We start from the raw sequence: 16,362 nt of genomic DNA on the forward strand, positions 1-16,362 counted from the left end.
AAAACAGCTGTAAGTCACCAGTTTTAAACATGAAGAGGGGCCTGAGCACATAATGCTAAATTTTGTAGAGAAACATATAATGAGGAAAGTTTAAGTCTGTGCTCTTGTAAAGATGTTTTCTCTTTAACTTGTGGTAGACGTTACCTTGCGTCAAGAAAACAGAATGTCAGGAGTTGTGATTGACTTTTAATTTTAGTGAAGTTGTAACAATCCTCTCTGATTGTCATTTCCACAAATAAACTTTCCAAAAATGTCTTTAGCTTCTTGAATCAGACCACTCAAGTTAATCATTCTGATCCAAATTAAAAATAATGGTAATAGAAACTGCAGTGAATGGAGATTGAGCCGTGAAACACTTATGAGGAGGGTCAAACCTGGGATTCAGAGCTAAGTAAAAAATGGTACTAGTGTAGTGTCTGTGGGCGTGCATGGAGAGGACCAGATTTGTCCCACCTGTGGGTTTTGCTTTCTTAGCAATCATGGGAGAGGTGTACAAGAAGCTCTTTTCAGGAAGGGCATAGAAATAGACAAAATTATCTGGAGCACTCTGAAAATATTACTCTCAGCACCTCATTTTTAATTCTGTGCTGGATGGTGTGCTTGGTACAGCGTGAGCAGGGTCTTTGGACCGATGATCTCATGTGGTCCAGCCAACACCTTTACTGGTGATGTGCTGCTCCCACATTACAGAGAGGAAACTGAGGCCAAGGGAAGTTGCAAGGTTACACTGCCAGTAGGGAGTGGGCTTGGGGTCTTAGTTCCTTGGGGCTACTCTAACAAAAGGTCAGACGGGGTAACTTTTAAGCACCAGAAGTTTATTTCTCACAGTTCTGGAAGCTGGGAGGGCCAAGCTCAAGGTGCCACATGGTCCAATTCTGGTGAAGGCTTTCTTGCTGCTTCATAGCGGGTGACTTCCCTCTGTGTCCTCACCTGGTAGAAGGGGTGAGGGGGCTCTTGCTTAAAAAGAAGTGCTTTTTCAGATTCCAGGGCGCCTGGGTGGCTCAGTTGGTTAAGCGTCTGCCTTCGGTTCAGGTCATGATCTCAGGGTCCTGGGATCGAGTCCCGCATCGGGCTCCCTGCTCGATGGTGAGTGTGCTTCTCTGTCTCCCTCTGTTCCTCCTCCCTGCTCCTCTCTCTCTCTCAAATAAATAAATAAAATCCTAAAAAAAAGAAAAAAAAAAAGAACACTAATTCCATTTATGAAGGCTCCGTCCTAATAAGCTAAGTGCCTGTCACGTTTAAGGATTAAGATTTCCACTGCTGAATGTTGGTGGGGCCACATTCAGATCATAGCACTTGCAGTGCCGATTTTGAACTCTAGACTGCTCTAACATTTTCCCTTTTAGGTAATGGGGACTTCCCTTTTCTTTAACAGCAGCCCTACCATCTTCTCTTAGTCACTTTTTATCAGAATGTGACTTTTCCTTCATCTCAACTCAGGTCCTATAGTCTGTGCTGCTTCTCAGAACTCGGTTTTGTATTGTGGCTTGTTCTGCAAGTGGTATGTGTTGATCTGTCCTTGTTTATCCTGAGCTCCTAGGAGCCGTAACTGTCGTGCCCTCTCTGCATTTATCAACACAGGACCTTGCAGGGTGCTGTCTACATGGTGGCCAGTTACTGAACCCTTGCTGAATTAACAGTTGAAGTTTATGTTCATCAGGTAGCACTGTCTCCCCAAGTACAATAGCTTTAATTTAGGAGCCAGGGAACAGTGGAAAGAGAAGTACCCAAGTCAGATGCCCTGCCTCCCTTGACTCATTTGGCTCAGATGCTTTGCCATGCTTTTTCTCTAAGCACTAATGTGGGTTTAAATTGCTGTGTTTTGCCCAGGAAGTTATGGTGACTGTGGATCATAGATTCATTTCTTTTCCTGAAATATTAATCATTATGTTTTCTTGTTTTGTACTTTGAATGTTAGAAATCTGAAATAAAGTGATAGGGGATGTAGAAAAATGAATCCAAACCAATTCTGCCTTCCTGTATTATGAGTCTGTGTTATTTTGACCACATCTGCTATTTTGTATTAAGAACTATTTGAGGGGCGCCTGGGTGGCTCAGTCAGTTAAGCGTTTGCCTTCGCCTCAGGTCATGATCCTGGGGTTGGGATCAAGCCCTGTGTGGAGCCAGTGTAGGCTCCCCGGTCAGTGGGGAGTCTCCTCCCTCTCTCTCTGTCTCTCCCCCAGCTTGTGCTCTCTCACTCACTCTCGCTCTCTTATATAAATAAAATCTTAAAAAAAAAAACTATTTGATAGTTAGCTGGATGGTGGATGTGAACCTCTTTAATTTAAAAAGAAGCCTTTGGGCCCATACCAACATAATTACCATCTGGAAACAAAAATGGAAGATTTCTTATCTGTATTACTATGAATATTTATGCCAAAGGGAGCTCTGTATGTTTAGCATTTTGCAGTGTATTTTATTTGGTCAGAGTAAAAGTAATTGTACAACCCTTGGATAGAATTGCATGACTTTATTAGGATAATCTCCTTTTCATAGTGGAGAATTTCATTTGCTTCAGAAATTTCCATGGGGAAACAGCCAAGTACTCAGGTACCTGACATTAACATTTTTAATGAGTCAGGATTCTGAGATTTCAATGTTGTTTACAAACATAAAAATTCTTTGAAGAAATATTATTTCTTTGCTCTCTTTGTTTTAAAAATTATATTTAGACTTCATTCACTTAATTATTTGGTTTTTGCCTTTGAAAAAATTAGATATCTTTATTCATAAGACAGTTCATATTCCTCATACTCCACAGAGCATTTTATGTCTTAATTGTGTGAAGGAATATTTTCATAGGGATTGTTCTCAGAGAATCTTCCTTAAGCCTTGTATTAAGGCAGGGGATACTACATCAGACATCCCATGGTCAACACTCCTTAGCGAGTGTAAGTGATGCAGACTCTAATTAATGAGCTCTGTTCTCTTTCTTAGCTCACATTTCTTCTCAGAGGTCACAGTGATCAGCCATAAACTAAATTTTGGTCCTTGAAAAAGCACAGAGGTGTGCAAAAGATTTCTGGGCATGGATCTTCAGCTCAGAAGAAGAAGCTGCAAAGACACACAGTGTCCTCTGGTTTGCTTCTGATTGTACAGGGCTGTGCTCCGTCCAAATGAGTTGCTTTGGAGGGCAGGAGCCACAAGCTTCCTTGTGGTTCCTGAGCCTTTGCCTGGGCCAGACTGGCCAACAGTGAGTGTCGACAGTGAGATTCTCCTGCAAGGCACGCTGGGAGACTTCGAGGGGATCAAGACATATTGCCTGTGTACTAAGCATACTATATATGAATGTGTTGTAGATACACTGTTTTCTCTACACAAAGTTTAAAATGGATTCTGCAGGTGCCCACGCTGGCGGGAATTTGAATCACTAGAATTTGTTTTCTATATTCTTTCCAGGAAACTTCTTTTCCTCTGCCTGGCACCTGCCCATATTAATTTAGGGCAGAGTTTTAAACCCTGGGATACTTTCTCCCGCTGATAACCAAGGACAAAGAGACATTCCCTTAAATATTACCCCAATTATTGTGATTTGAAGGAGCCAATTAATCATTTCTTCTTTGATTTTTTTAGAGACAGTGGTTTCTCCTGTATTCATATATAACTTCTTAATTTGTATACTGGAAGAACAAGTAATTTTGCTCTGTTTTCATTTCCTTTCAACATTTCTGTTGCCTATGCTGTTGGAGAAACTCATTAGGTCCCAGACTTTACTTGGAAGAGAGGACTTGTTTTGCTCTATGAACCACACTGTATCTGGGGCACTGAGCAACCTAAGAATTTTCTGTGATTTGACACTGTTCTACAGCATATCACAGTTTGCATGAATAAGTGATAGGGGATTCCTTTTTGCTATTTTAGTGGGTAGAGTTAAAGATAACACTGATTTTGGTGTAAAATAATTTTAATATCTTGTATTTGGGGGTAGAATACTATTTATCTCTTAAGTGGAGAGGGCAAAAGAATTAAAAAAATTAATCATTTCCTCTTACTGATACATTGCTAACCTATTTCCTTAGATTGCTTTGCCCCCCCCTTTTTTTTTAAGATTTTATTTATTTATTTGAGAGAGAGAGCGCATGAGTGGCGGGGAGGGGCAGATTGCTTTTCGTTCAGGAAGTCCACTTGGACCTGAGCTAATTATTTTGCAAGCAGGATGTTTCTGCAATCTGTGAAAATTCTGTATTCATTACTTCTCTGTGCCTCAGAGACTACTGCAATTTGCCTTAGAACGTGCACAACTTTTGTCATCTTCAAATCTAGTTTATATTTGTTGGCTGTACAAGAGAAGCAGAACCAAATCATTTTAGTATTGGAAGGAAACTCATTTGACTCATTCCCCTTTGCAGTGCTGGAATTCGCTTCACAAGATGCTATTGCTCTGAATCTTCCCCCTGAGAGAGAAGCAGTAACTCTACCAAGGCTCAGTGGTTTTCTGATCAAACACACACAACTTTTCTCTTGGATTCAGTTGACCTTTTTTTGAAACTTGAGAAAAATTTGTTTAGTTATTTGATATGTAAAAATAACTGAACATTTAAATAACTCATATTAAGGAGTTTCCTTCACACATCAAAATGATTAAATTATTTAGGCACTTGGACCAATTTTGGTATTTACTTTGCCAACATTCTGTGTTAAAATTCATTAAAGCTCTGGGTTGGTAGCTATGGGAGGGAGAGGACCGAGTTTGACTTGCTAACCTGCTCATCACTGACCTTCTGAGGTATCTTGATTCTGCTCATTAATTTTTAAAATTGAGAAGAAACACTTCATACAGCTGGGGCTTTTAATTTGCAAGGAACAGAAGTTGCCTCTGAATAACTTATACCAGAAAGAGGGAGATGAGGGAAAATCTGAAGAGCCAGGTCTGAGGAAGGTGGCATTCAGGGGACCCCAGTGACTCATCCTCAGGACTGTTCCTGCACAAAGCATCCTCTCCCGCTTTTGGCTACCTGTTCTCAGGGTGGCTGGACACACTGGGTATCTTTTGGCAGTTTGGGGCTTCTTTTGTTTTCAGGCTTATTGGGAGCCCAGCTGCCTTCTTTGTTTTTCTCCCACAAATATATTGATTTAAGTCTCAGAGCTGGTAGTGGTTTCCTCTCCTCGTTCATATTTTGGGTTTGTTGGGATGTTTCCCAGGGCAGGCAGTGATACTCAGGTTTGCTGTCTTACTTGCACTGTCATTTTTTTTATGGGGAGAGTTAAGGAGATTGGAAAATTCTGTCAGAATTCTCTCCCTTTTGTTTTTCAGTCTACTGAATCTTGAGTTCCATTCCATTTTGTTATTTATTTGTAAACTTCCTCCTATGTAATCTTGCAAGACATTTGTTGATGTTATCGGTCTTCTCTATTATGTCATTGTATTCTATTTCGTTTTGTGGATTTGTCATGTAACTTCCTGCTTTCCTTCGTTTTCTGCTATTTTTACATTTAAATTCGTGATTTGCATATTTATCTCCTTGATTTTCAGTTTTTCTTTTTTTTTAAGATTTACTTATTTATTTGAGAGAGAGAGGGGTGGGGGGAGGGGCAGAGGGAGAGAGAGAATCCCAAGCAGACTTCTCACTGAGTGCAGAGCCCCACGCAGGGCCTGATCCCACAACCCTGAGATCATGTCTCGAGTCGAAATCAGGAGTCGGATGCTTAACTTACTGAGCCACCCAGGCGCCCCTCAGTTTTTCTTTTTAACGTAAACATTTGAAGTTATAAATATTCCTGTAAGTATGATGTTTGCTTTATCTCACAAGTTTTTATATTTTTTCGTTATTTAATCTCGTATTTTCAGGACACCTGTCTGGCTCAGTTAGTAGAGCGTGTGACTCTTGATCTCAGGGCTGTGAGTTTGTTCCCCACGTTGTGTGTGGAGCCTACTTAATAACAAATATATATATCTTTTCTAATTTTATGATCATTCTTCTTTGATCCTTGAATTCCGTAAAAGCATGCTTATGCATATATTTCCCTGGGTTTCTTTTTGTTACTGATTTCTAATTTAATTCCTTTTTGATTGGAGAAAATGATCTATATGGTATTGATTCTTTGGGATTTTTGAAATTTGCTCTGTGGTCTACTTTCTGGGCATGTTTTGTAAATGATCAGTGGATGCTTAAAAGGACTTTTTGAATATACTTAATATAACAGGTGTAAGGGTCTGTGTATTGCATGAAATCAAGTAAATTATTCAGCTCCTTATTCTTTATCTGCTTGGTCTGTGAATTCCTGAAAAAGACTTTATATCTTTCTATAGGTATAACTAATACTTACATGGTACTTACTATATTCCAGGCACTATTTTAAGGGCCTTAACATGTATTAACTTACTGTGTTGGTCATTTTCCCCTCAGATCTGTTACTTGTTCTTATATTTTGAGACTGGGTATATTTGTCACTAGGTTCCTACACCTGGGGATCGGAGTCTCTTATCATTGAGTATTGACTTTATTCATCTCTGACAAGATCTTTAACTGTAAAGTCCTTTTTTTCCCCTGAAATTGATGTAGTTACACAGGCTTTTTCTCAGGTTAATATTTGCCTGGCATATCGTTTTCATCCTCCTTTGTATGTCCTTTTATTTGAAGTGTGTCTCATAAATAGCCAGTGGGTGGATTTTTTTTTAAATGGTTTATTTATTTTGGAGAGAGAGAGAGAGAGAGCATGAGTGGGAGGGGCAGATGGAGAGAGAATCTCAAGTAGACTCTGTGCTGAGTGCGGAGTCCGACCTGGCACTTGATCTCACGACCCTGAGATCACAACCTGAGCCAAAGCCAAAGTCGTTCGTTTAACCAACTTCGCTGCCTAGGCGCCCCGTGGTGGATTTTGTTTGTATCCAGTTTTATCCAAGAGCGGTAATATGGTTGATGGTCAAAGCCAAGAACTTGAAGGCCAGATTACTGGGTTTGCATTGTTGCCTGGGGTGTTGATATGTGGCGGCTACAATTCTCTACTTGGTGAAGGGAGGCATTTTGGCTTCCCTTTACTTAGATTTTAACCTCTCCCTGTGTTTTATGTTCCATGTCTGACCCTCGCTGTCCCAGAAGTGAAGGTATGTTTAGGTTCCTATTCTCTTTAGGATTCTTGCTTACCCTTTCAGTATCCCTGCCACCTGCCCTTTATGGTGTTTGCACTGCTCTTTACTTTTTATCTCTTGAAAATCAATTGAAGTATCTGTAAAGTTGTCATAATAAGAATGCTTACTTAAAGGACTGTTTGAAAGTAAGTGTAAGTCATAGATGTAAAAATCTATGAAGAGTACCTGGTGCATTAGAAGTGCTTAGAAGGATTTGTTCTTGTTTTGTTACTAATAGTAATATTACAGTTTGACTTTTAATGCTCTTGGGTACCCTCTATTTATCCACAGTCCTTCCTGCCTTTTGTTTGTCACTATTAATTTTATCATCACATTTATTCTTTTTATTTTATAATTCAACTTTTTCATTTTTGCTTTTTTGTTACACAGGTGATTTAGGGGGATGTAACTTTAGAGCATCTCAATTCAGGATGTCTAAAGTAACTGGATTTAATGGAATTTTATTTTATTTTATTTATTTATTTATTTTTTTAAAGATTTTATTTATTTATTTGACAGAGAGAGAGAGACAGCAAGAGAGGGAACACAAGCAGGGGGAGTGGGAGAGAGAGAAGCAGGCTCTCCTCTGAGCAGGGAGCCCGATGCAGGGCTCGATCCTAGGACCCTGGGATCATGACCTGAGCCGAAGGCAGACACTTAACAACTGAGCCACCCAGGTGCCCCTTAATGGAATTTTAAAATCATTTTCCAGAAGGAGTATATTCATAATTAAACTATATGATAAGTTAAGACTTACAAAATTTTTATATCTGAGGAGTATAGAATACTTCAACTAGTTGATGGGACTGGATTCTGTATTTCATATGGAGAGTTAAAACCTCTATGGAGTAAAATTTTTGCTCTCAATGGGAATCTCTGATTTTAATTTATTTTTTTATTCGAATGAACATTAGTAGTCGTAATGTGCAGAACAAAGTGAATGTACTTAATGCCATTTGCTAAAAAACAAAATTCAACTGAGTAAAGTTTAAAGATCTTATTGGCTTTATTCAGTGGTTCATGATTTGGGCAGCATCCAATGTAGCAGATAGAAACTAGCCCTGAGATGCTGTACAAAATGAAAGACTTCTCTAGGCAGAGAGAGCAGCAACAAGAAAATTATACTAGGTGAAAAAGTGGGTTACTTTCCTTAGGGGAGAGCAGGGGTCTACCAAGCAGGTTATCTAACTAGTACCCGTGATTGACTGGTTTTAGATTTCATTTTTGGAAGAGCCAAAACTGTAGTTAAGTCTCAAACATGATAATAGGGCTTAGGAAAAGCGACTCCATTTTGGGCCTTGACTTTTTAACTTTTTAATACACACTGAAGTATATACTTAAAAATGTTTAAAGTGGTAAATATTATGTTACATATTTTTCACCACAATTAAGAAAAAGGACCATTAGCTGTCATGTCCATGTGTCACACTGAAGATGAAAGAAGATGTTTATCAATGTGAAAATCTAAATCTTACAGGAGCATACAGTGGGGTGAGCAGAACATATTGGCATCAGTATGTTGATTTATGTTTCTTTCTTCAAACATATATGGTTCTCACTCATTTCCTAATGTGAATTTTTTTTTTTTTTTTAAACAGGAAGGAAAAGCTGATGCGGTGTTCTCAATGCCGAGTTGCAAAATACTGTAGTGCTAAGTGTCAGGTAAGAATGTTCAGCTCTAGGGGTGCCTGGGTGGCTCAGTTGGCTCAGCTCAGGGTCTTGAGATCGAGTCCCTCGTTGGGCTCCCAGCTCAGCGTGGAGTCAGCTTGTCCCTCTCTCTCTGCTCCTCCCTCCACATGCTCTCTCTCTTTCTCTCTCTGAAATAAATGAATAAATAAAAAGAATGTTCAACTCTATGTAAGTGAAACCTTCAAGTTCTCTGCTCTTAATTTGTGCTCCATTATGCCCATTGGCCTATTTCTGTTTTGTTTTGTTTTTTATAATCTTTGATTTATTTTAACTTATTTTCCTTTAATTTAAAAATTAATGTGTATGGTAAAGTATCATTTATATGATATATATATATAAACTAAATACGTAATATCCATATATCATGAAAAAAAATGTTCACTCCTATCTTCTTGTCCTCCTGACCTCAGTCCATTGTCCAGAGATACCTAGTTTCTTAGGTCTTTGCAACATTTTCTACTCCTAACACATTCGAATATTTATTCTCTTTGTTAGAAAAACAGAGATGGGTTATTCTTATATACCTAAATTCTCCTTTTCATTTTATAACCTGTCCAGAGGACCCTTTGGTCTCATCCCACTGATTCCATTACATGAACGCACCACAGTTGTTACTTCTTCTTTAATGAATGCTTAACTTTTTTGGTATTGCCAGTTACGGACCAAGCATCTTTTTGTACACATTTCTGCACACTTCACAAATTAGTTGTAGGGTAAATTCTTCCCAGCTGTATCAATGAGTAAAAGGATACATGATTTTGAATTTTTAAAGATAGTGCCAAATTGTGTTCCAAGAGTTTAATTTAGGACAACTGACAGAGAGTCTGTGAGATTACCATTGTTAATGTCTTTGAAATTCTTTAAAGGGTGTATAATTAACATTCAACATAAGCTTTTCTTCTAACCTTATGATTAATCATTTCATAAGAAATGTAATTATGCTGTAATGAATTGCATCATATAATAAAGTAATTGGAGGTTTTGTGTCTGTGTCACTTGCTCTCAACCTTCCACCCATCATTTTTGTTTCTTATTTTGGGGTGTGTGTGTGTGTGTGTGCACACGCACACGCGGACACCTAGTGTTCCTCTTTTCCTTTTTCGGCATCTAGGCTATGCTTATCTGAGGGAGTTTCGCTCTCTCACTTTCTCCTATGAAAGTAATTTCTCCAGACTGCAAATAGAGTGATCTTAAGAGAGAAGAAACCTAAGCAAACAAGCATACAAATTAATCAGACGACCCAAGTTCTAATGACCGTTGCGCCATTAGCTCATTAAATTGTTCCGAAGAAAGCATGGTAATTCTCTGGGCCTCAGCTTCCTAATCTGTACTACTAATAAGAACTAATATTTACAAGATCTCTCCTGTGTGTCAGGTACTGTTTTATTCTGTTTACTCCTATATGAATCTTGGGAGATTACTACCATTGTGCTTGTTTTACCAGTCAGGGGGCTGAGCTACAGAATCTTAAGTAACCTGCCAAACATCCTATACCTAATAGGCCCTGGAATTTGGATCCAGAGTTCTAATTTCTCTTCTAAGCCCAAATTTTATTTTTGTTCTAACATTCTGATTAGGTGTAGCTTTCTGTTTCCTGTGGTATTCACATTTTTTCCTGGCTTTTGTTTTGTTTTTAATGAGGGTGCAACTCAATCCCCAAGGAACACAAAACAAAAAATACTAAAATAGAAGGTTTGAAGTAACACTTCCCTAATAAAAATAGGGAATGTGAAAAATAATTGGATTATTTTTGCCTCATTTTGTAAAGCAAAAATTCTGTAACAGAACGATACGAGATTTATGTAAGATCATTAGTAATAATAATAAGAAAAAGGAAATTATGAAAACAAAGCCATCCTTTTTTCTACAAGATAAATTCTAGATAGACTATTTTATGGTGATGTTATCTATCTTATTCATGTGAAACTGAGATTCGTTTCAAGGAACTTCAAATTAAGAAGACTATGTATAGAACCGACAAATTACATATATCTTCTGGATGAACTTTCTTTCCAGTTTCAATGACCTAAACATTTACTTTTATTTTCCCCAGTTTTTATGTTTTTTCTCCAATGCTACTTCCTCCTTTTGTAGTACACTCAAGGAAAAAAAAACATTATTTGATCAGAATGTGTTGAGGGAGTTTGGTGGGTGGGTATGTCATTTTGATTCATTGTGGTGCATGTACTTTGACCACATATATTAACTGTTTACTGTAGCATCAATAATAATGTCATCGTCAGATATACTGTAGAAAGTAATGGGAAAATAGCTAGTAAGATGGAAGATATCATATATAAGCCAACTAGGGCATATGCTTGTATGTGTGAGGGGGATGGGATGTGTGTAGAGGCGGGATGGGAGTCAAAGATTGGCCAGAACATACGCATTTAAACTGCCCTGTTTAGCTTACCCTTCAGGTACAGAATTAAACATTGTAATTATTGTGGATTCCTACAAAGCAGCACAAAATTAAACTGACAAACTGAACTATGAACAGTAATGAACAGGAGGCAAATGCCCTCGGAATGGAAATTGATATAGAGGATGTGAATTTGTAGCATAAAATCTATAATATATTTGCCCCGGAGGGACATAACTTTGGTTCATTAGCTTAGCATTTGATGTGTGGGGCCATGGCATCAATGAGTCGTGTGAGGGAGGCTATTGAGGTATTATGAGGCGTAATATCCCTCACGCCCATAAGGGTGGATTCAGTGTTACTGGTTTTCACATTTCATTTTTAAACAGAAAGTTAAAGTAAGAAGAGTGAATGTTTCCTCCAGCTTCCTTCCCCATTCCTACTTCTGTTTTCCAGAGGTAATCTCAATGTGTTTGTTTTGTGAGTGGAGGGTACGCACAAAACTGTTCATCTACACTTCATACCTAGTGTTCATATATATGTATATATTGACTGCTATGTTCACTATTGTTTCTTACACTGGAGAGTGTTTTGTCATCAGTGGCTTTGTAATTCCTCTGTGGATACCTTATTATGATGTGTCATACAATGCGATAGAGGGCTTAGATATGGGAACTAGTCTGATTTCTGTATAACCAGAGCATCATAGGTGATTTTGAAATGAAAGAAGAGGAGTGGGCTAAGTTTTCTTTTAAAAACGCATGCTCAGGGGCACCTGGGTGGCTCAGTCAGTTGAGTGTTTGCCTTTGGCTCAGGTCATAATCGCAGGGTCCTGAGATTGAGTCCCACATTGGGCTCCCTGCTCCACGGGAAGCCTGCTTCTCCCTCTGCCCCTCCCCCTAGCTCATGCTTGCATGTGCGCACGCCCTCTCTCTCTCTCTCTGAAAGAAATAAAATCTTAAAAAAAAAAGCACACTCAAAATTTGCAATGTTGCTAACAAGTAAACCAATTTCAAGCAAATTCACTAATTATTATTTTACTTCTTCTGGATTTAACTTGCTTCATAATATATACATTTCTGATCGAATTAATTGCTGAGCAAAATAAGCAGCTGCGTACTGTACCAAATTACAATTTATATACTTTTAAAAAGTATTAGCAGGGAGAAGGTCTGTTTTATTTAGTAATTATAGACCTCTTTAAAAATGTGAGTCTTGGGTACCTGGGTGGCTCAGTCTGCCTTTAGCTCAGGTCATGATCTCAGGGTCCTGGGATCGAGCCCCGCATCGGGCTCTCTGCTCAGCAGGAAGCCTGCTTCTCCCTCTCCCACTCCCCCGGCTTGTGTTCCCTCTTTCACTGTGTCTCTCTCTGTCAAATAAATAAATAAAAGCTTAACAAAAAAATAAAAATGTGGGTCTTATTTGTGGGTTTACACTTTATGTTTAGTTATAGAATGATCTGATTTATTTGTGATGAATCTAGTATTAGTCAGCACTAACAGGACGATTTAATAAGTTGGGGTCTAGAATATAACACTCAATAATGGTAATAATGGAGAAAACCAAGCCCTTTGTTTGTTTCATAAATAGTTCTGTGCCAGGCTTCAGACTGATAGGACATTAACTGAGTGTTCTGTTGGGAAGTTGGCTTCATATCTAATTGTAAATAAAAAGAGAATACCATGTAAAGGTTGAAATTATTTGATCATATTTAAGTTTTTGACTTCTACCAACATCTGGGGCCCCAAGCTTGTCTTTGCTCACTTTGCATTCACCTGCTGAGTGGTCCCATCTGCTCCCATGACTTCAGTTCGCATCTGTACATTAATCATTCTTGAGACTCCATCTCCAGCCTTCTCCTTTCTCCCAAGAACCAGACCCATGCCTTACGGGGTACCTCTACTTTGGTGGTGCACCCATATCTCAAGTGCCATATAGCAGGCCCTCAGTGCATGATCTTTGCCCAAACCTGCTTTTGTTCTTGATTTTCAACTGCAGTGAATAATCCACCAACCACCCAGCAGTCTGAGTTGTCATGCTGGAATCATCTTCGGTTGATGTCCTTTCTTGGCCCCACGCCCAGTTAATCAACATGTCCCGCTGATTTTACTACTTAAGATCTAAATTGGTTCATTTCTCTAGTTTCTTCACCCGCTCTCTTGTGCGTGTGCCTCTGACCTCTCTGCTACGCTGACTGCAGTCTGTGCCTCCTGCCCCCTCCTTTCCTCCTTCCTACATGGGAGCCAGAGTGATCATTTTGTTCTAGAGTGTGAGCATGGCCGTCACTCGCCAGCGGAAAGCCCTGGCCCTGTTCCTCAGGATGAAATTCAAGCTTGTGGATTTTGCTACGCTTTTACTTCTGAGCCTTTGACTATGTGAGTCCTTGGGCTTGGACCCAGACCTGACCCCCTACCTACTGAACTCCTACTTATCCTTTATAACCCAGATTAAATGTCACTCCCTCCTTTCCTAAACTCCCAAGACTAGTTTGTGTCCCTCCTTATTCACACAGAAATTATCTTAATTATTGGTTTAATTGGCCATTTCTGCAGTTAGATAGCCAGGCTCATTCAGGGGGTACATTATTGTTCCCTGATGCAGATGTAACATGATTGGTTAAGTGAATGAATGAATACATTCATCAGTGATACTCGTTGGTTAGAATTAGTTTTTGAAACATTACGTTATCTTTAAATAATCTGTCCATAGTAATCTTTCTTTTTATTTTTTTTAGTTGAAATATAATTGTCCTACAACACTGTGTTAGTTTTAGGTATGTAACATAATGATGTGATATATGTATATATCATGAAATGATCATCATGATCAGTTTAGTTAACGTCCATCACCACAAATAATTATAATCTTCTTTCTTGTGATAAGAACTTTTAAGATCTATCATCTTAGAGATTTTTAAATATACAATACAGTATTGGGGCGCCTGGGTGGCTCAGTTGGTTATGCATCGGACTCCTTGTTTTAGCTCAGGTCTTGATCTCAGGGTTGTGAGTTTAAGCCCTGCATTGGGCTTCATGCTGGGCATGGAGCCTACTTAAAAAATACGTGTGTGTGTACACACACACACACACATACACACACACGTGCACACACACACACATTATTAACTATAGTCACCGTCTTGTATATTACATCTCCAAGACTTTTAAAATTAATAACCTGAAGTTTGTACCTTTTGATCACTGCACTCATTTCCCTGACGCCGTACTCCCTGCCTGTGGCAACTGCCTTTCTGTTCTCTGTATCTGACTTTGTTCTTTTTAGAATCTACGTGGGAAAGTATTTCCTGACCCATCTGTGTAGGCATTATCCATTGACTTCCTGTGCTGGTAGATAAGGGGATTTAGCTCACTTATGTCAGCATCTACTTCTCCCTCTTCCTATATAGTTATCTCCAGAGTTTATCCAATAGATATTTCTTTTTTTTTTTTAAAGATATTTTTTATTTGTTTATTTGACAGAGATAGAGAGCACAAGTAGGCAGAGTGGCAGGCAGAGGGAAAGGGAGAAGCAGGCTCTCTGCTGAGCAGGGAGCCCGATGTGGGGCTCGATCCCAGAACCCTGGGATCATGACCTGAGCCGAAGGCAGCTGCTTAACCAACTGAGCCACCCAGGCGCCCCTATCCAATAGATATTTCTTGAGTAGCTACTAGCTAGTCCCTGTTCTAAGTTATTCTGGGGGTTGGGGTGGTGGGCAGTTAGCAGTGAGCAAGTGAAGAAGATCCTGGCTTTCCTAAAGCTTATATTATGGATGCAGGAGAGACAGATAGGGACAATTACCCACAGTTATATGAGTGAATGTGCTTTGGATGAGCAGGAGCTCACCTTTGAAAAGGTGATTACAGAAGGACTTCCTGTAGAGGTGACATTTGACCTGGGATCTAATTGCCAAAAATAGCCAGCCATGGGAAGCTCTGGAACAGATGTTTTACATAGAAAGAACAGCAGATGTGAAGGAACTGAAGCAGGAACAAACTTGTCATGTTAGAGGAATAAAGTGGAGTTGGATAATGGTGGATAGTCGTTACTGTACATGTGTCCAGACCCATAGAATGGACAGCAACAGTGTTCCCCATGGACTTTGGGCGATAATGATATTTCACTGTAGGTTCATCCCTTGTAATAAATGTCCCTCTGGTGGGGATGTTGATAATACAGGTGGCTGTGCATGTGGAATGGTTAGGGAGTATATGGGCATCCTCTGTACCATCCTCTCAATTTTGCTGTGAATTTAAAACTCCGCTAAAAAAATTAAGTCTTAAAAAAAATAAATACAGGAAAAAATAGGAGTTGGAGGTGAGGCTAGTGAGTGAGGATAGGAAGGACCTGATTATGGATCCATCCATCCACTGATTTACTTAGCAAATAGGGTTAACACCAGGACTTTTCTAGCCTCTGGCACAATATTACTGAACAAGACACAGAAAGAAAGCCTTTGCCCAATGGAACTTATATTTTCTCAGTAAGGCAGGTAATAAATTAATAAAGTGATATATAATATTATCTTTGTGCCTAAAATAAAGGGGGTAAAAGCATAGAGATTGGGAGGTTGTTTGGTATGTTTGTGTATACATACATACATATATGCGTACCTATGTACACACACTGTATACATATTTCTGTATATCAAATGTATAGACGTTGGGAGAAATATATAGATATATCTATACTCTTTGTAACGAGATCTGTCTCTATCTACCTACCTATCTATCTACCTACCTACCTACCTACCTACCTACCTATCTACTTGTCTTATCATCTATTAATCTGTCTGTCAATCTGAGACCTGTCAGGAGTGGCATTTGAGTGGACACCTGAAAGAAGTAATCAAGACATGCCAAGATTGGGAGGAAAGAGTTTCAGGCTGGATGCACATCAAATGGAAAAGCAAGAATGAATACGGTTTGTTCAAGAAGGATAAGAAGGCCAGATGGTGGACCAGGGGCAGCAGCAGAGGTTGTAGGAGATAAGATTGGAGAGATGGGAGGGGCTGGGTTATGATAAGACCCTTATATGCTATGGCTAAAAATATACATAAAAATATACATCTGTACACAGCCACATGCAGAAGAATGAAACTGGACCATTTCCTTACACCACAGACAAAAATAGACTCCAAATGGTTGAAAGACCTCAATGTGAGACAGGAGTCCATCAAAATCCTTGAGGAGAACACAGGCAGCAACCTCTTCGACCTCAGCCGCAGCAACTTCTTCCTAGAAAC

General features: G+C 39.2%; 1 protein-coding gene across 3 annotated transcripts in view; it reads left to right on the plus strand.

Annotated features, from left to right (window-relative positions):
* The window catches only part of SMYD3 (SET and MYND domain containing 3), a 689,934-nt gene that overhangs the window by 137,819 nt on the left and 535,753 nt on the right, over positions 1 to 16,362 (plus strand). For 2 of the 3 annotated variants that reach the window (XM_032389456.1, XM_032389458.1), the window contains exon 2: positions 8,668 to 8,731. In XM_032389456.1, the coding sequence (XP_032245347.1) occupies positions 8,668 to 8,731 (64 nt within the window). Of the gene's footprint in view, positions 1 to 6,718; positions 7,046 to 8,667; positions 8,732 to 16,362 lie in introns of those variants that run through there. The other variant, XM_032389457.1, reaches the window with a different exon arrangement.

Source organism: Phoca vitulina, unplaced genomic scaffold (assembly GCF_004348235.1).
Source record: "Phoca vitulina isolate PV1807 unplaced genomic scaffold, GSC_HSeal_1.0 scaffold54, whole genome shotgun sequence".
Taxonomy (NCBI): Eukaryota; Metazoa; Chordata; class Mammalia; order Carnivora; family Phocidae; genus Phoca; species Phoca vitulina.